The 26,399-nt window shown below is 39.5% G+C and overlaps 1 protein-coding gene across 1 annotated transcript; it reads left to right on the plus strand.

The window, feature by feature from the left end:
* On the plus strand, positions 1 to 24,928 carry LOC134578026 (neuronal pentraxin-1-like). Its single transcript, XM_063436994.1, has 5 exons — positions 1 to 1,060; positions 10,336 to 10,522; positions 16,685 to 16,932; positions 18,688 to 18,867; positions 22,370 to 24,928. Exons 1-5 carry the CDS (start codon positions 236 to 238, stop codon positions 22,577 to 22,579), a joined length of 1,650 nt encoding a protein of 549 aa, XP_063293064.1. The 5' UTR covers positions 1 to 235; the 3' UTR covers positions 22,580 to 24,928.
* Positions 24,929 to 26,399: the final 1,471 nt, after the last annotated feature.

A 26,399-nucleotide genomic window follows, 5' to 3' on the forward strand; every position in this document is an offset into this window, starting at 1 on the left:
TCTGCTACCTAAAACTGTTTCCAGACCAGGCTGTTTAAGCTAGGGAAGTACTGAATGCCATGAGAAGAGGATTAGATCATTATAGAGGCAGGTGACATTATATAGACATCAAATCCTTTGAAAGTCATTTGCTAGTTAAGAAGGACAACACAAGTAAAGGAAGAGAGAGACACTGGAAAAAACACAATTTCTACTGCAAGAACTCAAGACATAGTGGAGCATTTTTCAGAGAAATATGAAGCTTTTCTCAACTTTTGTAGTTGTGTATCTATTCTTGGTTCATGTTTGCTGGGGGGAGTACTCTCTACCAAAATTTGTCTGCACCCCCATGCCTTTAGATATGGACTGCCAAGCGAGTATGCAACGTCATAGTGCCAGTGGCAGTGGGCACTGGGTGGGGATGCAGGAAGAAGCCAAAGAGACCATCCTACATTTGCGTGAGACAGTTGTACACCAGAAAGAAACTATCTTAGACCAGAGAGAGACAATCAGGGAACTGACTTTGAAACTGAGCCGCTGTGAGGGTTATCCTCATAGTAGCAGGGGACATGATGAAAGTTATGTCCATTTGCCTGAGCATGGAGTGGACAGAGAAAATGGCCATGAAGAAACACATGGGCATGAGAGTACACATGGGCATGAGAGTACACATGGGCATGAAAGAGAACATGGGCAAAAAAGGGAACATGGGCATGAATGGGAAGAAGGTCATGAAAGAGAGCATGGTCATGAGTGGGAGCATGGTCACAAGAGAGAACATGGACACGACTGGGAAGACCGTCATGAAAGAGATTTTGGACATGAACGAGAACATGGGCATGAGCGAGAGCATGGACATGATAGAGATCACATTCATGGACATGAGGACGGACACACAAGAGATCATGATTACCATCATCCCGGCCACCGGGAATATCGAGAGCAACCAGCCCACGATTCTTATCGAAAGCCCAGTTCTCCACCAAACACAATGGAAGATCCTCCACAGGTGACACCACCTGGGATTCATCAAATGGAACGAATGCTAGAGTCATTAAAAGAGAGACTAGAACACCTGCAGGTAAGTGCTATAATACTAGCTTCCCGATACAGAATTACTTTCTTTGGTATACCAGGTCTAATTTTTACTAATTTTAATAATGTTTTATTTCTAAAAGAAATATTATTTGACTACAACTTCCATACTTTTCTGTCAATATTTTTTAACAGAGAATTATGGGACTGGTATAAAAAGTTAGGCAACAACAGCCAACATGCCTACCTTGAATTAATAATTAAAACACATTTGCATTAAAGCTCAATACATATTACTCTGTTTCAAGATATACCAGTTAGTGTTTGTTCATGATTATCTGCAACTGGATTATAGGAGATGACTGAGGATGGAGGCTAGACAACTGTTGAGTATGTAGGTAGATTACATAATAATCTGATACTAGTTTGCTGGAAGAATCTTCTTTAATTAAGTACATTAACGTGATACTATGTTTCAGTTGTGGTTTCTTATGGTAAGTGTAAGAGAGGAGTCCTGAATGTTAATGTGTCATAAAAACATATTCTAAGCATAATACCAAGTGGCTATAATTTGATAATACTCACTGAGCATGATCTATGTTAGTGATGGCACACCATATTTTCTGTAACTACATGTCCCATGATGCTCAGCAAGCCATGAGAATTATTTCAACACATCTGATGTGCCTTGGTTATCCATACTTGCCCTATTTGATCTCAAAATAAGACTAGTGAACTCTTTTCTACTTTTTCCTTTGTAATTTATTTAATTATTAATAGAATGAAAAGTATAATTGAGTTCTTTTAACTTGTAATTTTGAGCTTCTAACACAAAAACATGCATTTCTTTAACACAATTGATGTTCAGTCTGTCAAGACAAGACGTATTTACTCAGGAACTCTCAATAGACAGTGAATACAAACTCAATCCTTTGTGCACTCCAATCAGTAAATGTTTAACAAAGTGCGATTCTGTTTTTGGGCAAAGACAAAACTACACACCAGTAGCCTGCAAGCACAGAATTTACAGATGCCCTTGAAAAATAATGAATAAACCCATTTGCATTCTGGATACAGTGTGAGAGCTGTTAAATAAATAATATCAAAGCCCTCGGGTTATCAATACAATGTTGGCCAATGCCAGATCTTAAGGGCTAGCATCATACTGTGCTTAGGGATATCTATCCTTAAGCTGAGATGCATTAGCTGCAACAACTGAACTACTAAAATACTGCTGTATTAATTAGGAGTTAGGTCATTTTGACTAGAGGAAATCTGTGCTCAAGCAGAGATTACATTGAAACCTGACTTTACATAAATTTCCAAAAATATCTCCATATATATATATATATATATATATATACACTGGAGATTGCCACATACATGCTAACAATGCCTGCCTACATGTGCACACAATACTATAACGTTAATGGGCTAAATGGAACCATTTCTAAATGTGCATTTTAATAGGATATTTAGCCAAAAATTAAACATCTCTGCATGCATCATTTTTAATGCGGCATCGCATAAACTGCACATTACTGCCATAAATGTATTGCCATGCATTACATATAACAATATATGATATGAAATGGGTATTGCAGGCACATATAAAATGCAGGCACATGCAAAATAATATTAATAATAATATAAATAATACAATATAATATGCAGACAGATATGTTTTTTGCATGTCTTTCTGTGTGTGTGCATTGTGATAATGCATGTAGCATGTAAATGAATATGTATATTGTGTGAGTGGACAAATATGTGCATGTGTGTATTTCTGTGTGAATGCATAATTTCATGCATGCAGTGTGTATGTTTGTGTAAATGCATTGTAAGTAATTCATAGTTTGTTACTTGTTTGTAAGTCAAAGCAAGGTTTTTGTGTGAGAATGCATGACTAAAGTGTTTAAATCCATGAATGTATCCATTACATTAATGGAATGCACTCATTGACATGGTTCTGTTGTCTAGTGTCCCCAGGCACTGACCCCCATTTCATTGTTAAAACATTTTCAAACATTTTAACAGTGAATCGGGATGCCTGGGTATCTGCAGCCCAGTCGCTTACTAAAGGAACATCTAAGAGTTATACTCCACCTTACACCATACCAAATCACACCAGCAATTGCAGACATTGATAGGCTCAGATATTTACTTTGGGCTTACACCTGTAGGCCTGTGTCTATTTTGAATATTGGTTTAGTCCATATGGCTCATGTTTTACCTGCGTTGTCTCTCTTCACTGCCTAACTATTTATGCAATAAGTTAAAATGTAAATTATTTCTCAAATTGTACATTCCACTAAGCTGTAAATGTTATATTAAACTGAGATGTTTAAATATTTTTTTCTGGACCAAAATTGTGCAAATTGTGTGTGTATGAGTCAGTGGCGGATCCAGAGCCTGATCTCGGGAGGGGCACTTGTAGATTATTTAAAAAAAATAATCCTAGCACAATAACCACTACAGCTCAGTGTAGTAGTTATGGTGCCAGTAGTGCCAGGATCCCACCCCGGAGTAAGTAGTCATACCGTTTAAGAACAGTTTGACAACTTACCTGGGGTCTGCTGGGATATAGGGCATAGGAGAAGTGGTGTGTGTTAGGGGTGAAGTGTGTGTGAAAGGTGCAGTGTGTGTGTGAGCGGTGAAGTGAGTGTGAGTGCGTAAGGGTGGCAGTGTGTGTGATAGGGGGCAGTGTGTGTATGGGGGCACTGTATGTCTGTGTGGGGCAGTGTGTGTATGGGGGGGCACTGTATGTCTGTGTGGGGCAGTGTGTGTATGGGGGGCACTGTGTGTATGGGGGGGTCGTGTGTGTGTGTTTGGGGCAATGTGTGTATGGGGGGGCAGCAGGGTGTGTAGGGCACTGTGTGTGTATAGGTGTGCAGTGTGTGCGGGGCAGTATGTGTATGGGGCAGTGTGTATGGGGACAGTGTTTGTGGGACAGTGTTGTATGGGGACAGTGTTTGTGGGGCAGTGTGTGTATGGAGGCAGTGTTTGTGGGGGCAGTGTGTGTATGGGGTCAGTGTGTGTAGTGTTTGTATGTGGGGCAGTGTTTTTGGGTCAGTGTGTGTATGGGGTCAGTGTGTGTAAGGGGGAAGTGTGTGTATGGGGCAGTGTTTGTGGGGCAGTGTGTGTATGGGGCAGTGTTTGTGGGGCAGTGTGTGTGTGGGGCAGTGTGTGTATGGGGACAGTGTGTATATGGGGACAGTGTGTGTATGGGGACAGTGTGTGTATGGGGACAGTGTGTGTATGGGGACAGTGTGTGTATGGGGGCAGTGTTTGTGTGTATGGGGGCAGTGTTTGTGTGTATGGGGGCAGTGTTTGTGTGTATGGGGGCAGTGTTTGTGTGTATGGGGGCAGTGTTTGTGTGTATGGGGGCAGTGTGTGTATGTATGGGGGCAGTGTGTGTGGGGTCAGTGTGTGTAGTGTGTGTATGGGGTCAGTGTGTGTATGGGGTCAGTGTGTGTATGGGGTCAATGTGTGTAGTGTGTGTATGGGGTCAGTGTGTGTAGTGTGTATGGGGACAGTGTGTATATAGGGACAGTGTGTGTATGGGGACAGTGTGTGTATGGGGACAGTGTGTGTATGGGGACAGTGTGTGTATGGGGGCAGTGTTTGTGTGTATGGGGCAGTGTTTGTGTGTATGGGGGCAGTGTTTGTGTGTATGGGGGCAGTGTGTGTATGTATGGGGTCAGTGTGTGTAGTGTGTGTATGGGGTTAGTGTGTGTATGGGGTCAGTGTGTGTATGGGGTCAGTGTGTGTAGTGTGTGTATGGTGTGTGTATGGGGTCAGTGTGTGTATGGGGTCAGTGTGTATGGGGTCAGTGTGTGTAGTGTGTGTATGGGGTCAGTGTGTATGGGGTCAGTGTGTGTAGTGTGTGTATGGGGTCAGTGTTTATATGGGGACAGTGTGTGTATGGGGACAGTGTGTATATGGGGACAGTGTGTGTATGGGGACAGTGTGTGTATGGGGTCAGTGTGTGCATGGGGTCAGTGTGTGTATGGGGTCAGTGTGTGTAGTGTGTGTATGGGGTCAGTGTGTGTATGGGGTCAGTGTGTGTATGGGGGCAGTGTATGTTGGGCAGTGTGTATGGGGGCAGTGTGTATGGGGGCAGTGTGTATGGGGGCAGTGTGTATGGGGTCAGTGTGTGTATGGGGTCAGTGTGTGCATGGGGTCAGTGTGTGTATGGGGTCAGTGTGTGTAGTGTGTGTATGGGGTCAGTGTGTGTATGGGGTCAGTGTGTGTATGGGGTCAGTGTGTGTATGGGGTCAGTGTGTGTATGGGGGCAGTGTATGTTGGGCAGTGTGTATGGGGGCAGTGTGTATGGGGTCAGTGTGTGTATGGGGTCAGTGTGTGTATGGGGTCAGTGTGTGTATGGGGGCAGTGTATGTTGGTCAGTGTGTATGGGGGCAGTGTGTATGGGGTCAGTGTGTATGGGGTCAGTGTGTGTATGGGGGCAGTGTGTGTATGGGGTCAGTGTGTGTATGGGGGCAGTGTATGTTGGGCAGTGTGTATGGGGGCAGTGTGTATGGGGTCAGTGTGTGTATGGGGTCAGTGTGTGTATGGGGGCAGTGTATGTTGGGCAGTGTGTATGGGGGCAGTGTGTATGGGGTCAGTGTGTATGGGGTCAGTGTGTGTATGGGGGCAGTGTATGTTGGGCAGTGTGTATGGGGGCAGTGTGTATGGGGGAGGGGAGGAGGGAAGGGAGGCTTTTTAATAAAAAAATAAAATAAAAAATGTATTTAATAAAATATATTATGTCCCCCCTCCCTTCTTACCTTTACTGGGAGGAGGGGGGACATTTTTCGTTCCCTGGTGGTCCCAGTGGGGATTCCCTGGTGGTCCCAGTGGTAGGAGTGAACTCTAGCCCGCGCTCCAGGGCTAGAGTTCACTCTCGCGAGATTTGGAGCGTTGCCGTGGTAACCGCGGCAACGCTCCAAATCTCGCGAGAGGAGGACCCGGAGGAGCTGCTGGTAACAGCTCCCGTGTCCTCTCTCCCTCCCCTGCCGGTCGGCTGTCAGTAATGTGCCTGCGGACCGGGGAGGGAGATCACTGATCTCCCTCCCGGTCTGCAGGCACAATGCAGGGCTGGCACTTGGGCAATGTCAGCCCTGCACTAGCCGGCAGGGGAGAATCTCGGGGGGGGCAATTGCCCCGTTGCCCCCCCCCTGGATCCGCCAATGGTATGAGTGGACGGTGGAGTGTGTGAGAGTGTGAGATAAACCCTATGATTAAAACAATATTGTATTTTTGAATTCCAACTGTTTAGATATTTTCTGCAGCCTACAGTCTGCTGGGAATCTGTAGGTTGTATTATGTTTGTTGAACTTGTGGAACGTCAGGCCTTGAGGTTTTTATATTTCAGACATTTTCATATGATTTCATGATTTCATGTGTGCCCTTAAACGTTTATGAACATGTGGAGGGAATCATGGGACATTAGCAATTTGCATAAAATGCTAGGCTGTGCCATATCAGTTTTGCATTTGATGTAGATAAAAAAAACGGTAAGGACAATAAGCTGTGGCAAATTACAAGATTGTGCACTTATATGTGATATCAGTTGTCGAAAATGTACAAGACAAGGATGTGCCTAATCTCCTAGTCCTATGTGAGGATACCATAGATACCTATGTGACAAGGAGTCCATAAGACCTTGATCACATAACCAATAATATCACCTAAATAAAAAATAAAACCAAATCTCTATCTTCAACCACCCATTTGCCTCTAATTATGTGTAGGGTAGGGTTCTTCCTTACATTTTACATAAACATTTAAACAACAGTATAAAAACAATATTTCAAACAATAACGCCAACTAATAATGATGCAGAAAAGGACCACCCAGAGCTAGAAGAGTCATATGAATTACATATAAATGAAGGTATAAAGAAGGAGGTCAAGTAGGGGATTTCAACATTTTCTTTCTTTAGTGATAAGATGACCAGTTATAGGTGGGTGTTCCTTGGGATCAGAGAAGGAGAATACCCTTCTGGTAATGGCAAGCATCACAATGGTTTGAGAACTGGACAGCCTTATATGTGGCTTAGAAAAACACTAGCATGCCATACATATATTATTCTTCCCATCCCATCACAAACAGGATGGCGACAAAGGATGACAGAGCTGAATCCAATGGTTATTATTTCCTCTATACATATAATTAATCGAGAGATTTATTTTTTTCTCTTACTAGGGGACTAATTACTGAAATCTCTTCTTTGGGATTCCTAGGGACTGTAAAATAACCGGGGGGGGGGGGGGGGGGAGTACATATAGTACCCCTCATAGGCATAGGGTGGGGAACTTTAAATTTGACGTGGACCTTTTGTCCCTAGCCTCCAACCATTGGCAGCAGGTGGGGCTCAAAATAATTATTCAAGAGAGGTGGACATTGAATTCTCCACCTCCCCAATTAGTGGCAGGGCCAACCTCCCTGAGTGGCTAGGGATACCCAAGGCCCTTGCCGCCATTCTGAAATTAAATTAACCCTTCTTACCACTCTCACGCTAATAGCAGTGTTAAACTAAACTTCTTTATTTTGGATCTTTTATTCTTCAGCTCCAAAAATGGTCAGATTAAAATCTATTATACACGACGCAACTCAAAAAAAAAAAAACATTCAAAATGCAACGCAATAAAAGATTCATTAATCTTTACCTTGCGAGGGCTCTAGTTGGCTTGTAAGCTGACAAATCAAACTGCTCTAACAGACAAATCTCACTATTCTCGAAAACGTGCCTGTCCAGAACCCTTGCGGTTCAAATATATTTGACATTTTTTACAGCATTCCAGTTTTTTCGGGTTTTTTTTGGGCAAAGCAGCTTTTTTTTTGTTCTCTAGAGTTGTACTGCGTCTAATGGATTTTAACTTTTACTTTTTTGGGGTGAGGAATAGAAAATTTTGAAGAAAGAAAACTTCCCAAGGTAAATATAATATTTGTCATTCTAAAGTTATTACTTTAAAGGCCAACCCCTTACTATTATTAGGGTGAGGGACAGTAGGTAGGGTTTATTTAATTTAAGGGGTAGTGGCTAGTGGTTTAAAGGACCCTTAGACACCTCGGGCGTGGACCATGCCAATACTTTGGGGGTGTTCAATGGCATTTCCACATTCCTTATATAATTATTTAAAGCCCCCCCCTGCTGCCCATAGTTGGGGTCTGGTAAGGTGACACCTATTTTGTAATATGTCTTATTACTTCTTATAATTGCCACCCATTATGTTATTACTAACATACACTTCCTGAATTCTTGAATATTAAAAATTTGTTTGACATATGTGGACTGCATTACCTGCATTGACTTGCCGCACATCATGGGAAATGTACTTTTTTAAAATAACTACTCCTCTTTATGGGCTACCATTCCCCAGATGCTCTATTAAGCTAGCTGAACATCATAAAAAAATCAATTTTCAAACTTTATCCATAACCCTACCAAGTTATGGCCATCTCAAGGGCTGGATTAAGTGCCCATTGGGTCTGGTGCTGACAATTATGATGGGCCTAATTACAAAATCTTATCGACGGGAAGCACTAAAACATTTATAACTCCCAGGTGTCATTTATCTGGAAGAGAATGTGCAAGAGGGAAGCTCACAGGAGGCATTTATAAGAATACACACACCCTATGCTAATCTCTCATTTTCATCTCTCAACCATAAACCAGGACTCAACATCGTCATCCTGTAAAGTAGGGCATCGTCAGACATTGTAAAACAAGGTGGGCCAGTGACTCAAATCACTTCACTGGCACCGACAAAAGGACAGACCTACCCTCTTTCCAGGAAGAAGAAATGGCAATCAGCCAGGCCAGGCATAGGCAACCTTCAGCACTCCAGATGTTTTGGACTACACCTCCCATGATGCTTTACCAGCATTATGGGTGTAAGAGCATTATGGGGGATGTAGTCCACAACACCTGGAGTGCCGAAGGTTACCTATCCCTGACCCAGGCCATCCAACTAAAGGTGGACTCTGCAGATAGCACTATTTCAGCACCCTGAGTTTGGCGCGAATGCATCTAATGGTGCTCCCTCTAGATTTTCTGAGAGTGCCTGATGTCTCCCAATACTTACTTGTCGCTCCTCTCCTTGCCTTCTTATTAGAAGATCCTGGTGTGCAGTGATGCAGTGAGTGTAGCACAAAGAGGGTCCCACTGCAGAGAGACCAAAGCGGCAAGAGCATTTGCACAGTGCGCAGTCAGCTTTACCTTAACTAATTTATAGTCAGTCAGTCCACACAAGTTTGATTCCTCTGCATCCCTCTTAAGTTCGTACTTAATGATTCCCTCTGCACAAAGCAAGAGTAGTAATAAAAAAAAATGTTGTGACAGTTGTAATGGTGGACTGGAAAGTCACCAGAATGCATTAATAAGCTGTGATGGGCATTGTTGTATACAACAATCTCTCTTCACCTCAGTGAGTTACTTGGGATACCCTACAGCACACTTTCAGTCATTCCCCTATTTTCCTGATATACAATTATTAAAAAGACACATTAAACACCATAACCTACCGCTTATTGGAGTAGTTACATAAAAAAAAAAAATCTTTGGATGCCATATAAACCTTATTGTGTTAAGCCATTTTGGAGTGAAGTAACACAAAATTGAGCTCTACTGGCATCTAAAGCCCAGCCCTTTGTCTGCTGCCAAGATAATGTGCAAGTGAACTTCCACATAAATTGTCCAACAAAAACATGTCAGCAGTGCTGTTTTTTGGACAAATAATGTAGAGGTTTACTATCAGCCACAGCAGATGAACCAGACGTTAGGTACAGGAAGAGCACCGGGTTTTGGAAAAGGGAGTAAAACCATTTCAACACAAACTGCAATAGTGGCACCCAACAACCATAATCACTTCTGTTATGGTCATAATAACTGTTATGCTGTTTAGTGTTACCATTTGACTAACATATTAATTGCTCTTTCCATAGCCTAACTCTGATTTACCTTATAAGATTTGTGCACCCACTATATTGACCTAACCACAATATATCTTCTGACTTGACTTTATAATGTATGGAGCAGGACACACATTGACACAGCTGGTAATTGTTCTTTCTGGACACATTGCGTATTTTCAAAATTTCATTTTGGTGGGGTTATAGTCCATTTTGAATTTTTGCTGTATTTTTGTTTGAGCACAAAAATCGTCCCCTTTCCTAAATGTTCTTACATGTTTTGCGTACCCACTCCTGGTGTAAATAAAATGATAGTACAAATAAAGATGCTGTTTTGAAAACTCTGTTGAAAAAAACTATACTGCACCATAACTTTAAAATGATGGTTTCTTTATTATATTACAGTTGAGCAGAAATTCATCACTTTTTTCAACAAGTTTGAGAGACAATCTTCAGAAAAAGATCAGCATCTTAGAACAACAGCTATACAACAAGCACAATGAAACTGGTCACCATGACCAGGACCATGATCGTACTCTTGAAGACTCAATTAGACACAAATTGGACAGTACATTACCGGGGAATGAGAAAGGTAAATTCCACCAAGAATACATAATAATTTACCAAACTGCATCTATGTTAATGTCATGTACTTCATCATGAAAATATCTATTTAGTTCCAAGACAGAAAGCTTGTCAAATTGGTTATTTTCCACTCAGTGATTTACTTTAATGTGGCATTAAAAGTATTAAGCATTTTGCTCTTAATGCATCTGGGAATTAAAAGGTCACATACAAACCCTGCACTTTACCATCAGCCACAACATTTAAACCACTGAGAGGTGTAGTGAATAACATTGAGTATATTGTTACAATGAAACCTATCAAGAAGTGGGATATATAGGGCAGCAATTGACCAGTCAGTTTTTGAATTTTATGTGTTGGAAGCAGGAAAAATGGACAAGTGAAAAGATCTGAGTGACTTTGACAAGGACTAAAGCGTGATGGCTAGATGACTGGGTTGGATCAAGTCTTGTGGGGTGTTGCCAGATGCAGTGGTTAGTACCTACCATAAGTGGTGCAAGGAAGGACAACTGGTGAACTAGCAACAAGTTCATAGGAACCCAAGGCTCTTTGATGCATGTGGGTAGGGAAGGCTAGCGCATCTGGTGTGATTACACTGCTGAAAAACCTTGGGTCCTGGCATTTATGTGGATGCTACTTTGACACAAACCACCTATCTAGCGATTGTTGCACACCACATACAATCCTTCATGACAATGGTGCACCCTACCAAATGGAAAAAAAATATTAAGGAATGGTTTGATGAACATGAAAAAGAGTTCAAGGTGTTTTCTTGGCCTCCAAATTCCCCAGATCTCAATACAACTGAACAGTGTTCAAACTAAAATAAATCAATCTAGATAAAAATTATTGTTCTTGGGTAGAAAACTGGATTAAAGATAGAGTACAGAGAGTTGTCATTAACGGTAAATTTCCACGCTGAACAAAAGTGGTAAGTGGTGTCCCTTAGGGTTCTGTTCTGAGTCCCTTCTATTTAACATATTTATAAATGATCTTGATATAGGCATTAAAAGCCATGTTTCAATATTCGCAGATGATACAAAACTCTAAAATAATGCAAAGTGAGCAGGATATTGCTTTGTGGCAGAGAGATTTAGTAAGTTGGGGGGACTGGGTACTCAAATAGCAGTTTAATTTTAATTTATCAATATGCATAGTTATGCACTTTTGAGTAAAGAAAGCACAAGCAACTTACACCCTAAATGGTAGTGAATTAGGGATAACTACACATGAGAAGGATCTGGGTATTGTTATACACAACAAACTAGGCAACAATCTGCAATGTCAATCTACTGTTGCTAAGGCCAGTAAGGTATTGTCATGCATAGATAGTGGCATTAATACTCAGGATGAGAATATAATTTTGCTTCTTTATAAATCACTGGTGAGACCACACCTTAAATATGTGTGCAATTTTAGGCACCTGTTCTAAAGAAGGATATTATGGCACTAGAAAAAGTGCAGAGGGGGACTACAAAAATGATGAAAGAAATTAAGCATTACAATTATGAAGAAAGGATAACAACATTTGGTTTAATTTTAGTTTGGAAAAATGGTGCCTCAAAGGGGATATTATAGAATTATACAAATATATTCGGGGCCAATACAAACCATTGTCTGGAAATCTGTTCATAAATAGGACCATACATAGCACACAAAGTCATGCATTTAGACTGGAAGAGATGAGATTTAGTCTAAGGCAAAGGAAAGGAAAGGGTTTTTTACAGTAAGAACAATAGGGATGTGAAATTCTCTGCCTGAAGAGGTGGTTTTATCAGAGTCTATACCGATGTTTAAGCAGCAATTGCATAGATACTTGCATAAACAAAATATACAGGGATATAATTTTAATTAGTGTGGTAATAGCTTCTTGATCCAGGAAGATATCTGACTGCCATTCTGGGGTCAAGAAGGAATTTGTTCCTAGTTTGTTGCAAAATTGGATGTGCTTCAGACTAGGGTTTTTGCCTTCTTTTAAATCAACAGCAAAAATAAATGTGAGAAAGCTGAACTTGATGGACGAATGTCTCTTTTCAGCTATGTAACTATGTAATTATCTGTGAGATGGGCTGCAACAACAAATCCAATCCATCGAGAACCCATCTGGTGCTAAATACCACAGTGCTGTTGTGGCAGGATGAGGGGAACCTACACAATATTAGGCAAGTGGTTTCAATGTTATGGCACATCAGAGTATGCATGTAATATCAGTTCAAGCAACCTAACAACAGGTACATACACCCACACAGTACACACCAACCACATATCCACTAGAAACCACATATCCACTAGAAACTGTACTAGTCCGTGGGGGCACTAGACGCCGTTAAGTGAGCATGTATTTGTGTGGCCACTGTTTTCAAAATAATGGGTAGAGCAACAAATCTGCATCATATTTTAATTTAAGCATGAACATTCCTCCATGGAAACTATTTATGTGATTTAGAAGGCTTTCGGGGACGATGCAATGAGTGCAGTGCTAATAAAAGTGTGGCACAAACGTTTTTTCAAAGATGGTCGGGAATCTGTTGAAAGATTTGGCGCCCTGCAACTTCTGACTTTTCCCAAAGCTAGTCACACCTTTGAAGGTGTTTTGAACAGTGTAAAAGACACTGGAAGGACTGTCTGAGGTCCCAGGATGCCTACTTTGAAGTTTACGGAGACGTTATTGTCCTGTGTACAATGTTTCTTGTATCTTGTATCTCCTTCAATAAATGTCTCTATTTTTCATATTACATGGCTGGATACTTTCCTGACCGCCCTTGTATACAGATAAATAGATAGGCAGATTGATGACAGATAGCCCAACAAACAGATATAACAATAGGTACATGTACACTTATTAGGCCATATACAATTTGTGGCTACCCTTTGGTAGCAATGAATTTTTGTTCATGTTGACATGATAGCATCTCACAGTTGCTGTAACCTTGTTGGCTGCAGATCTCCCCTTTTACCACATGCCAAAGACGCTCCATTAAATTAAGATCTGGTGACCAGCAAGGCCGTTGGCATACACTAAACGTATTGTCAGGTTTCAGAAACTAGCTTGAAATAGCATGTGCTTTGTGACATGGCAAATTCCCCCACCGGAACTAGCCATTAGAAGACATTTATACTGAGTTATAACCATACCATAACTCAGTCGAAACCCATCAGATTTTTTTCAGGTTTTTTTTACTGTCCAGTGTTGGTGCTTCTTGGTCTGCTGTAGCATAATTGTCCTGGATATTCTGGTGTATTCATTTTCCACTGCTGTAGTGGATTCACTTTAACGGTCAACATGTTTTGCATAGATGCCATTCTGCAAACCACTGTTATAATGTGTCGTTATTTTAGCTGCTGTCTTCCTGTGAGTGTAAACCATTCTGACCCCTCACATTAACAAGGCAATTTTGTCCCTCAAAAATATGATTTTTTTTAATTCATTCTCAGTGAATTCTAGAGACTGTTGTGGCCAAAAATCCAAGATCAGCGGTTTGTTTTATATTCAAACCACCACATTTGTTACCAAAAATCATTCAGCTTTCCTGTTCCAGATTAAACATATTTGGCTTTGTCCACTAAACCAGAAGGATAAATCACAACAGAAATACAAATCTCAAGTCAAAAGAGCGGACTTGGAAATTGGAAAAGAAAAATCTTAGATTATTTATTGTTGGTTTTACATAAAATTTACAATCCTGTAGTCCATTCTTTACAATTCTCAGTTTATACAACACATTCAAATTGAAAGTGATGATGCAGCTATGGGTGTAAAGATTATGAACTCGCAGGTATTAGAAGCAACTGAAGGCAACAATGCCACTGCTAAACTGGAAAATGTAATGTTAAAAAAGACTACTAGATACCAATAGGGTAAGAAGTATAGAAAAGCTGTTGCCACCAACAAATACCTACAAATATTTTTTTCGTTTAAAAAAAAAAATTTTGTGTTACCCAAAAAAATTCTGTAATCTCAAAATGCGAAGTACTGCAAAGTATCGTATATAGAAAATTTTAAAATGTACTAAGAATACAGTATTGTTAAAAAAAAAGTATAATAAAACAGAATGTAGACTATCAAAGGACTTGAATACGCCAAGCGAAATTATAATTTAAGTGAATTGAAGTAGTCATGGTGCCTGGAGACTGTGTTTTGCTATGAAAGTCTGTACATACAGAGTTTAACCCCTTGGCTGCCAGAGGTGTAATGTCACCACCTACAGTGTCATTGAGCCATCATTAGCCATCCCAGAGCAAGAGTTCCAGGCTAGCTAGTGTTAATTATGTGCATATTCTATGCACAGAAGGTCATTCATTGGCTAAGAGTGATCAGCTGATGCCCTCCACCAATGAATGACTAGCAGGGTCAGTATTTGACTCTGCAGAACGCGGATGTGGTTCAGCCACTATCGTTCGACCCTCTTCACCTTGCTGGAACAAATAATTGTGAAAACTGTTGTGAAACGGTTTGTCCCAAAGCTGGGAAATGGTGGCAAGGTACCCCTACCATCATAACTATGGTTAGAGTAACCATTTAATGCACTGTATAACTCATATATCTGTCAAGGTCTGGGGTGGATTATTACTATGTCATGCTTCTGATCAGGTCACATAAGAGACTTATACCAGGGTTAACTTTAGTTTTTTTTATTTGTAGACTTTGACATGGTTAGTTAAGAAAAACAATAAGTGTAGCAGGACTTAAAATAGAAGTGGAAATAAAATAGACAAAGGGAGAAAGCAGAACCTATAAACAAGATTACGATTACAGGTAAGTATATTGAGGGCTACAAAATAAATAGTTTGGACAATAAGCCCCAGACCGTTTATAAAGTAGCAGGAAAACCTATAAATGAGATTATAGGCAGAAGGTGGAAGGAGAACCTATAAATGAAATTATAGGCAATAGGTAGAAGGAGAACCTATAAATGAAATCATAGGTAATAGGTAGAAGGAGAGCCTATAAGCGAAATTATAGGCAAGTTTAAGGAGAGATAATAGAAAAGAGAGTTAGGCAATTTGCCCCAGACAGGTTATTAGGTAACAGGATAACCTATAAGTAATATTACAGATAAATAAAGAGAAGGAAAACCTAAGTAATGAAAATATAGGTTACAGATAGACAAAATACAACTAGACAGAACTAAACAGAATATAAAGGTTAAGTAATACAAGTTAGTTAGCCATTTAGTGGATCAGCCTATTTTGTTTGGAGGTAGTACTGCAGGTTTTAGATAGTTGTAGCAGGATCTCTAAGGATAGTTGCAAATATCAGGAATGTTTGAAATATCCAGGTCGGTTGCGTAGTTTTCGGTAAATGTACAGTAGGTTAGAAACAAAGCAATAAGGAATCAAAGTCCAGGATGGAATTAAGTAGGTAGGAATTGAAGATCAGGTTTGTCCCCAAGCGAATGGGAATGTAACAGGTTGGAAGGATACATTGGGTTGGTTCAATGATATCCAGAATTTAGCAGTTTTTTTCAGTAGGAGCCAGGATCAGAAGTCTTGTCAGGATCAGAATATAAACTTCAATCAATGTAAAGGCCATTTGTTTAGCAGGGTGTGGCCTCTCATAGCAGATTCAATAATCATGCTAGGCGGGTGAGAGGAACTGTGGATTAGACTAGTGGTTTGGGAGGCCACTACTAGTGGAAAACTGAAATTGTAGAAATAAAAACAGGAAAAATTGAATATAACTTTGGTTGTCAGGATAGGATCCGGAAATACTATTTGGATTATTGATTAAATATTTTGATAAATAAATGTTCAGTTTCACAGATCTCAGATAATTTTTTGTAGAAAAAAAAAACAGCATGATATAAGAAGTATTATATCTAAATGCTAGAGTGGGGGATACAGTTTTATTTTGGGAAACATTATGCATCCTGTTCTACATGAGGTTATATTTTCAAATAACTCCTCCTATATTCTACACAAGACTGTATATTCAAATAAATCATCATTCAACAGTTTCCTAAAGCTATTTTTACATCCACAACTGAACTTGTAAAGTCCATGGAAAGCTTAATTATTAAACCATATTATCTTCAGCTCCCGTTTACCAAATGCTGTTTTGAGAATTTCTCCATTCCATTGTTTGCTGATGGTGTTTATTTAAGGGTGAGCACTATGTACCATATTATACATTGATTATACATCACCGTGTCATATTTTCCTCCAACAGGACACAAAGGTGATAAAAAATCCAAGGACTTCAGGGTCAGTTTTCCTCTTAGAACAAACTACATGTACGCCAAAGTGAAAAGGACCCTTCACCATGAGATTTTTGCCTTTACCATCTGCTTGTGGCTTAAATCTAATTCGTCCCCAGGGGTGGGAACACCTTTTTCATACTCTGTTCCTGGTCAATCCAATGAGGTGGTGCTTATTGAATGGGGAAATAACCCCATGGAATTGCTAATTAACGACAAGGTAAAGTTTGGCATCTCCTTTATTGTCTTCCTTATGATATGATACTTTGAAATAAGTAGAAAGTGTAATTCAGATGTCTTATTGTTGTGGAAGGTTACATTTCATTCATCTAGTCATATTAGAGAATATATGCCCCTGCATTAATGGTATAATACAAGACTTTATTATAATCTGCTTCTCAACCCTGATTAATAATGACTTTAGCCAAAGAACTGTGAATGACTTGTGTCCAAGTACAGTTACAAATGAAAGAATCTAGCTTGACCATCAAAGGCATTAGAGTAGTATTCAAACTTTTCTTTCTTTAAGTTCTTCATTTTGTTACTTTTGTTACAGTGTAATTGTTTTTAATTCAGTAATGTTCATTTTGGAAAAGGTAAACTCTACCCCTTAAGATAAGCGTGCGCCCAAGGAGTCCTGGCACCATAACAACTCCCTTTAGATGAAGTTGTTATAGTGACCAGAATTTCCCTTTAAACATATATAGCAGAGTAGATAATCAAACAGAAGTACAGTCCAGGAACCTGGATACAAATCAAGGGTCCATGGGCTGTCTCCCTGTAACCACCTATAGTTGAGAACTTAACCCTCTAATGGCGTAAATGTATATAGAAAGAGTCCCACTAGGGGGAAACTAAAATGGGGGCTCAACCAATACAGGAGAGTGAAAGAGACCCTACCTTTCATAAATCTAAGGATATGCATAAAAACAAGCAATAAAAGGGAATAACAGGAGGGAGGTTAACTAAATGGTGTGAAGGTGATAGGTTGATTTAGAGTGGTCTAGATTCCAGAGATGAGGGGACCAAAGGAGAGACACAAATCTTCTCCTAAATATAATATAATAATGTAATTATTATGATTCTAGGGTTCCCAGGACTCCCTAGCATCTGACTGAATTGATAGGTAGGTACAAGACAGTGAAGAGGTAGGAGGGGAGGTAGATAGGAGGTTATTAGAAAAAAGGGTAAACCTATAAAAACACCTCAATAATCTCTCCCTTTGGATTACCTCGGCACCATGGGCAAGCCACTAATGCCTACCTATACCATCTCCCTACTAGACTTAAACAAAGAAAATAATGATAATAATGAAAAGGGATACCCTAATGAAAAAATAATAAGCATAGTGGTAAAACCATGCTAACTAGTGAGGTGTGAGAAAGAAAAACAACACAAAAGCTTAACGCACGTTTCGGCATGTTAGCACGCCGTCGTCAGTAGCATGTAAGTGGGGGCAGCTTGTTTAGTCCACAATATCTGGAGTGCAGAAAGTTGCCTACCCCTGATCCTAGGCAATGAACAAATTATTATGGTGCTTGTAATTCCCCTCTAATAGTTGTTACTTTAGCGATTCCAGTTGCCTCGTCTTCTGTATAAAGTGGTTTGCTCATTCGCTTTGTCCTAATTGTCTAACTTTCAACTCCACTAGCCTCAGCCACTGCAGAGTTTGTCATCGATAAGAAATGGTTCGCCCAGCAGATATTCTTAGAAATGTCTCATCAATCACTATAATTAAGGGGAACTGTGGTCACCTCTGATTAAGAACATTTCTATAAGATACTTTCTCCAGTAAAACATGATAGTTTTCTCTGTGGTTAAATAGCATCTAATCCTGCAGTTTCTACTGATTACTCTGTCCAATACCGTTTATTTTGCTCAGGGTGTGTGAATTTGAAATATGTCACTTCTACAAGAGTGTTCTTGCTCAGTCTGTGTAATTAATAATGCAATTTTTTTCTTCTGATCTGTTTAGGCTGCCACTCTTCCATTGGCTATTAATGATGCTAAATGGCATCATGTTGGCATTACTTGGTCAACTAGAGATGGTGTATGGGAGTCTTACCTAGATGGTGTAAGAAGAGGAAGTGGTGAAAACTTGGCATCTTGGCATCCAATAAAACCTGGTGGAGTTTTTGTCTTAGGACAGGAACAGGTATGAAAACATTATAGCACTTTCAAACCGAAAACAAAATAGTTTCTAGAATCAGGAAATATGATGTTTTGGCAGTCTGTGGCATATTGGCACTCAGCATTACTGAATCATGATTGACGGCCGAGTGTTGTCCTTGTGCACCGCAATAGAGCACCATTGATATTAGAGAAGTTTCCTAATTAAGGTTAAAGAATATTTTCTGAGATGATGCTAATTTTATCATAATGTCGAACTCTAATTTCAATTCTAAATTTTTAACCCTTAATCTAACTGTAATGTAACCCAAATCTGTTAAACCTTATCTATGCGCAAATCTCCAATCCTAATGCTTAAACCTAATCCTGACGCTTAACCCAACAGGGTACTTACTGAAATCCGATTGTCCTCACTCCGGATTAGCGATAATAGTCGGGGCCCACCTTGGGGCACTCAGATAACATAAAATGAATTTAGTTCTCCAGATAATAATGAAATACAAATGTATTCATATTACTTTATATTTGGATTTTTTGATATTATTTATTATATTTGCATTCATTTATTTATGTATTATTATTTTATTCATTTATGCACTGGCTGCACATGGTGTTAGTAGGCAAACACTGCAGACTTTTAGCTTGCAAGTTAATTTAGTTTCAGAATTTGCCTTCTACCAGATCTAAGTGAATCTAGTTGAAATTCTATATTATACATAGATTTCCCATGTGAGCATTACTTATTTTATAGCAGACACTGGATGATACTGATTGAGATGTGCTTTTTCAGTTGACCTACGGAATTTGGCTTTAGAAAATATAATAATTACAAATTAGGTTGAAATTCAGTTACTTTAACGTAATATAACTGATCTGGACCGTGTTTAGACTTTAGTGAATAACCCTGCTAATATTGAACACCAAATTCAGATTCCATGACCTAAACCATAATAACTTATTTTAAAGAAACAGTCAGGGCACCATAACAAATTTGTTAAGTTAAGTTGTTAGGGTGCCAGGGGGTACCTACTGCTTCCTTACATATAGGAGTTAAACCATTCACAAATTAATGAACCCCAAAGATGGCTCTCCAGCTTATTACTTGCTGTCTTCTTCCATATGATCTTTCAGAAAATCAGATAGAGGAAGCTATGGATTACGGACAGCGGACGCTCTAAGCAAGTCAGTAGCTCCCCATTGATTAAAAACGGCTTGAGAAAGATAGCTTTCTCAAGCCGTTTGCCTGAGGCTTCCTCTAGTTTATTTTTTGTAAGTGGATGTGGACAGTGACAATGAGGAATGGTACTGGAGAGACAACTTTGAGGTTAAATCGTTCATTAACGGTTTAACCCCTAAAGGTAAGGAAGTGGTTGGGACTTCCTGGCACCATAACAACTTTATATTGATTAAGTTGTCATGGTTCCCAGACTGTTCCTTTAATAACAGAATTCTCTGTGCCATAATGCTCCATTTTGTACTTTAGCAGGCTGTACAATTAATAAATTACACAATTTGTGCAATATCGTGCCATTTCAGGCAACTGTAAAACATTACTTTGAAAATTATCGATGCATTCCAGTCTGTTTTAAAAAAAAAATTCAGTTAAATAATAGTAGAAAGCAATAGCTAAGCAAAATAAAATTAAAAAAAATATGTTTTATGTTTATTAAAGGAACACAGCAGTATTAATGTGCCACTCCCCCCCCCCACGCTGCCAAAAAAACCCCCATAACTAATTATACAAAATGAAATTATTTACCCACCTTCTTTCCAGTGCCAAGTCTCCCTCAGCGCTGCTGTAGCCTGTGGCATCCTCCTTCTAGTGTAATGTTATCGTGGAGGTGTACAACAATCCAATGTCATGTTTGTGTGTATTAGGTGCAGAGTGGGCAGTGGATGCAGAGTGTGTAGTGTATGTAGTGTGTGTGTAAATGTTGTGTAAGATAGGGTCTGCATTCTGTGGGGGAAAAAAGCATTTTTGTTTTTTTACATTCATTTTAATACGTTATGATTGCATTCCCTGGAGGGCCGGTGGCATGATGAAGGCCCTCGGCTGCATGAATAATGTATAGGAGGCCCAGCACATTCCTTCTTCACTTTCCAGTTAATCCTCTCTCTCTAACTCTCGCGAGCCTTTCCTGCGTGCCGCGCAGAGCATTTCCATGGTAACCCGTGGCAACAGTGTCTGTCGCAGGACTTGCAACAGTTAGAAAAAGGGGATCAGTTGGCAAGTATGCAGGTAGCCGGGGCCCGCAGGTGCACATTTATATTGTGATAATCGCTATATATCTGGGCACATAAGGGATGGTAGCTTTGGGTATTAAAGCCAGGTAGCACAGTCCCATTGCACATACACAGAGGGCTTGGAGGTGTGGCTTTAAGCCACGCTTCCAAGCTTTCTAATTACTAAAACATTTAGATAGGGGCTTCTAGGCAGGGGGAATAACTGTTGATGAAGTTGTAATAGTGGGTACTGCGTTCCGTTACATACAACAAAGCTGTTTCAGTAATATTTGTTTGAACGGTATAAAGAACGCTCATTTTCCTAACTATCCCAATTTAAATTTTCTAAAAGAAGCAAGCATGTTTAAATGTTTAAGATTTCCTTCTTTCTTTCACCAATTTAATTTATTTTATAGAAATAACAGCTATTCATAAAATATATCCGATTTAGGGAAATGCACATAGAAACTTCCATGTTATTGAAAGAAGAAATAACGTCTAACATCGTAACAGATTCTACTATTAGTACATCGCAGGATCTTATTTATCAAATTCTCTATGTGTTCAGAGTAAAATGCAAGGCATTTATCGTGTTTTTGCCATTCCATTGTTTTTATAATGGAATAATGGAATATGCTTTATTGACCCATCATGTAAGATTGGTGGTCAACAATTTTATTTTAGGAATCTCAAATAAAGATTGATGATGTCTGATGTAACAAAACTGGATTTTAGTCGGCTGCATCACTGAGTTCATTTGGTAGTTTATTGACAAGAGTTTAAATAATAGATCTATATGATATGCCTTCCTGATTAAAAAAAAGTTAATTATAGCACAATAACAAACATACGTGTCAGAACCCTCCACGTGAGACCCACACAATAAATATCTAACCATGTCTGATTTCTTAGGACATGTAATAAAAAGGCACACCACGGTTTTGCACATAAAAGAGTATTTATTCATTCATAGAAAATACAACAAAGCATCATTATAGCAGAGAGAAATGATGCCTTGTTGTATTTTCTATGCATGAATAAATACTCTTATGTGCAAAACCGTGGTGTGCCTTGCGATCATTTCTTTTTTTTATTACATTTATATATCTGGTATGGGAACAGATTATCTTCCTTTAACCCCTTAAGGACCAAACTTCTAGAATAAAAGGGAATCATGACGTGTCACACATGTCATGTGTCCTTAAGGGGTTAAGAGCACCCTGTACCTTATAAACCACACACTTATTACCCATTTTTCAGTAGAGCATTTCCTGTAATTTTATGTTTGTATGTTGATTTCTTAGGACACCCTCGGAGGAAGATTTGATGCCACACAGGCCTTTGTTGGCGAAATTTCTGACTTTAACATGTGGAGTTACATCCTGACCCCAGGTGAGGTCTTCAAGTTGGCCACCTGTGCCTCTCATTCCACTGGTGATGTCATAGAATGGGCAGAGTCTACCATGGAGCTCCATGGAGGTGTGACCAAACTCCCGTTTAACTCTTGCCATTGACATGAGGAGTCCCTTCACACGCAGCATGCTCTGATACAGAATCCAGACATGGAGTGGATTTCTGGCACCCCAATGACTATTGCTTCAGTTGGAGTAGAAGTATTCTCTCTGTCGCCATGTTTCCTACCCATGTTTAGTTTTATACCCTTTGTAACTGCTTATATAACCTAACCACATTTCTTGTTTGTAGCGTATTCATTTTACAACTTAATTTCTAGTTTATAGTGAACTGCTAGTGGACTTATATCAACTATTATTGTCTTTCTCAAATGAATGTGAAGGAAAAAAAACACAAAAGCCCAATGTAAGATGCTGTTGTAAAACAAAGTTATGACTGAAGATAAAATCCCATTTTCATTTTATTTCTTATATATCTGGAAGAATGCACAGGACATGACAAAATCAATTTGTACGTTAAAAAAAAAAAAAGTTGGAATATTAATTGTAGTGTTTGATAAGTAAAAAGAACTGAATTTAGATTATGTATAATTGATTAGATATCACATATTCACAGAGATCCACCATGTTTTTGTTGTCTGCCAGCATTGAAGTATGGCCAACAACTAACAGAATTTCTAAATGATATATATATATATATAAATATTTGTGGCCGGGAACATAAGCTGTGGCATAGTGCAAAGTGGGTTGTGGTGTGCCGAAGCAGACATATGGGTAGGTCTGTAAATAGAGAGGCCCACCAGGATAGTGATATGATAAAGAGGAGACTGGTGGGTTGGGTCATCGTAGCTACTTTGCTTTGTTCAGGATGTACAGAAGCTTAAGCTAAGCTCCTCAGCTGGTGAACTCATATTATATTCACTTGAGTGATGCCATAGCAACTGTTGTGGCCAATAAGAATTAGCAGCTCTTGAATTCCATTTTTTTCCCAGATGGAAGACTATCTTCCTTGGACAGCTCCTTTCAGAATAGGAAACCTAAAGGGACACTGTAGGCACTATAACCATCTAATTGAAACGCTTGGAGACCCTTGGCACGGTCTCTCCAGTCAGCGTTAAACCATATAAGAGCGTTTTAACATTAAATAAGGGTCCCTGGCCACCCACAGCCAGGCTCCTACGGGAGCTATAGCCAAGGCAGAAATTACACACTACCTTCTAACTTTACCAATTCATATAAGAAATGGGCAGTGATAGGCTGAAAGTGGTCTGCTGATGCTCCAAGCAAGTCACATCAGTCCATTGCTGCCCAGACTTCTCAATTAACTAAGCAGCACAGAGGGGATGGGCTGCTGTGGACTCTCGTTTAGTAGTAAAACATTTGAATCGGTTTAACGCTGAATGGTAGGACAGCACCAGGGGTTCCAGCCATTATAACTACTTCAATGCAATGAAGCAGTTATGATTGCTACAGTGTCTCTTTAATTTTACACACTGAAGCCAAACCACCTGAAGAAACATCAAATAACAGAAGTTATCTTGGCTAAGAACCCAATTAGTCATGTGGGGAAAAATGAAATGAGTACAGAAAGAAAAGAAAAAAAGTTAATATTTGTTGTTCATATCTTCTTTGCGGTGTTTTGTTGTTTTTTTTTTTTTCCTTCTTTATTTTTTTGGTCGACTATATATTAATAAGTGTGTATAGAGTCATAGTTGTTCAAGTCGATGTGTATTACAGTGTGCAAACTTTTAGTTACAGTGTTCTTAACCTGGGGAGTAAAAAGAGCATTTTTAATATGTTTTACATTACTCAAGGGTCAGTTATACAAAGACTGGAAACCTAATACCATCATCTGCTGCAACGTGGAGGCAAAATCCATGTGTTAATATAAATATATATTTGTGTGCTTAACAAGTATACCATTGCATGAATGTCTGTGCGCATTTTGTTCAACATGTCATTTAGTTACCTGTATGCTGTTTATAACATAAATGTACCGATAACTCATTGTTTTCCCCTTATTAATTTTGCTTTTTATATCCCTAATGTGTGATTTTTTTGAGGAAATAAAATAAGGAATATTTATTTTATTTTAGGCTGACAAAAATTCACTGTTAAATATTTTTATGGGGTGATAGGGTAGTGAAAAAAAAAATTAAAAAAAATTCAGACCAGCAATAGGTGGCTATGATAGGCTGAGAGTGCTAAGATGCCCCTCTTAGCCAATCACCACCACCTATCGCTGCTCTGGCTTATGCTTCCCCGTGAGCCTGATCACCAGAGGGGACAGACTGACAGACACTTGTTTACCATTAAAATATTCAAAAATGTTTGAAGGCTGAATGGAAGAACAGCTCCATGCAATTCCAGACACTAAAACCACTTCAATTAAATGAAGTTAAAGGTGCCTGGAGCCTCCCTTTATCAACTAAAATAAAATGTGTAAGTCTTTGCTCCTCTGTAAAGTGACAACTCTTTCAAAGGTAATTTAGGAAAACGTTCAAAGTGGTTCTCACAGTCAGTGGACATTCATAATGGCAATGAGCCAAGATGCCTGTATGAAACTGCTAACATTGTACTTCACATGTGAGAGGAAAATAATCACATTTGTACAAAGTAACTGGGTAACGCTACATTAAATTCAGATCCGATTCATTTATTGTTTTCCCTTTCTTTTTCATTAAATTAGGAATTGCAAAGACTTTATAAGGGAATGCTGGAGACCACCCCCGCCCCCTACTACTTTAGCCCACACCACAATTGGGAATTACTATTATTATTGTTGTTTAACAAACACCACAGAAAATGGTACATGCAGAGAAGGGTACTACAAGTCCTTGAGAAGTAGAGTTCCGTGGGCTTTGCAAACATACCCTACCCAGGCAGTTAAAATAGCATTTCACAGTATTTGCAATTTACTGACAATTGTAATCCTGTTTCTCTAAATTCCTTTGTTTATATGCAAATTGTTATTGTGTAAAGCAGAACTAGATTAGTAAGAAAGCCAACCATTTAGAGCCACTCTATGATGCTTTAATTATTGAAGATCTATTATCTATTGAACAGAATACATACAAAAACACCTCGCATATAAGGTTGAACGGGCTCACTGATCCACCTCGGTTATAATCCAACAGGCAGCTGATAATTTGCAGGTAATCTGGTTCCTTTACTTTCTTTTGAAGAATTACTGAGCATTTTCATTATTGGCATTCTATTTAAATGTCCCATACAAATAAATAACTATCACTTGTGCGTACTACACTAGGCTTTCTACCAATTCTCTGAACACTTTCTGTTGGAGTTAAGTGGAGAGGATTTATCAAAGAGTTCTGTACTTAAAGGGACACTCCAGGCACCCAGACCACTTCTGCCCATTGGAGTGGTCTGGGTGCCAACTCCCACTAGTCTTAACCCTGCAAGTGTAATTATTGCAGTTTTTTTATAAACTGCAATAATTACCCTGCAGGGTTAACTCCTCCTCTAGTGGCTGTCTATCAGACAGCCACTAGAGGTAACTTCCGGATTTCTAGCAAAGATTTTCTTTGCTAGAGCGTCGCTGGACGTCCTCACGCGTCGCTCAATTCTCCATAGGAAAGCATTGAAAATCTTTTTCAATGCTTTCCTATGGGGAGCGCTAATGAGCATGCGGATTAGGTCTCCCCGGCCGGTGGGCGGGATCAGTCTCGCCCGCCGGCCGACGGAGTCAGTAGGAGGAGCGGCGCGGAGGAGGAAGCAGCGACGAGAGACATCGTCACTGCCTCAGGCAAGTTACTGAAGGGGTTTTCCCCCCCTTCAGCGATTGGGGGGTGGGAGGGAGAGGGAACCTGCAGTGCCAGGAAAACAGATTGTTTTCCTGGCACTGGAGTTTTCCTTTAAAGGGACACTATAGTTACCAGTGCAACTACATGTATTCCTGACC

Source organism: Pelobates fuscus, chromosome 11, assembly GCF_036172605.1.
Source record: "Pelobates fuscus isolate aPelFus1 chromosome 11, aPelFus1.pri, whole genome shotgun sequence".
NCBI lineage: Eukaryota > Metazoa > Chordata > Amphibia > Anura > Pelobatidae > Pelobates > Pelobates fuscus.

Bases quoted from the DNA above. Each gene is read 5' to 3' on its own strand.
- LOC134578026 (XM_063436994.1), top strand. From the start codon at position 236: ATGAAGCTTTTCTCAACTTTTGTAGTTGTGTATCTATTCTTGGTTCAT. The intron at 1,061-10,335 runs GTAAGTGCTATA...ATTATATTACAG, and splicing joins AGAGACTAGAACACCTGCAG to TTGAGCAGAAATTCATCACT. The intron at 16,933-18,687 runs GTAAAGTTTGGC...TGATCTGTTTAG, and splicing joins AATTGCTAATTAACGACAAG to GCTGCCACTCTTCCATTGGC.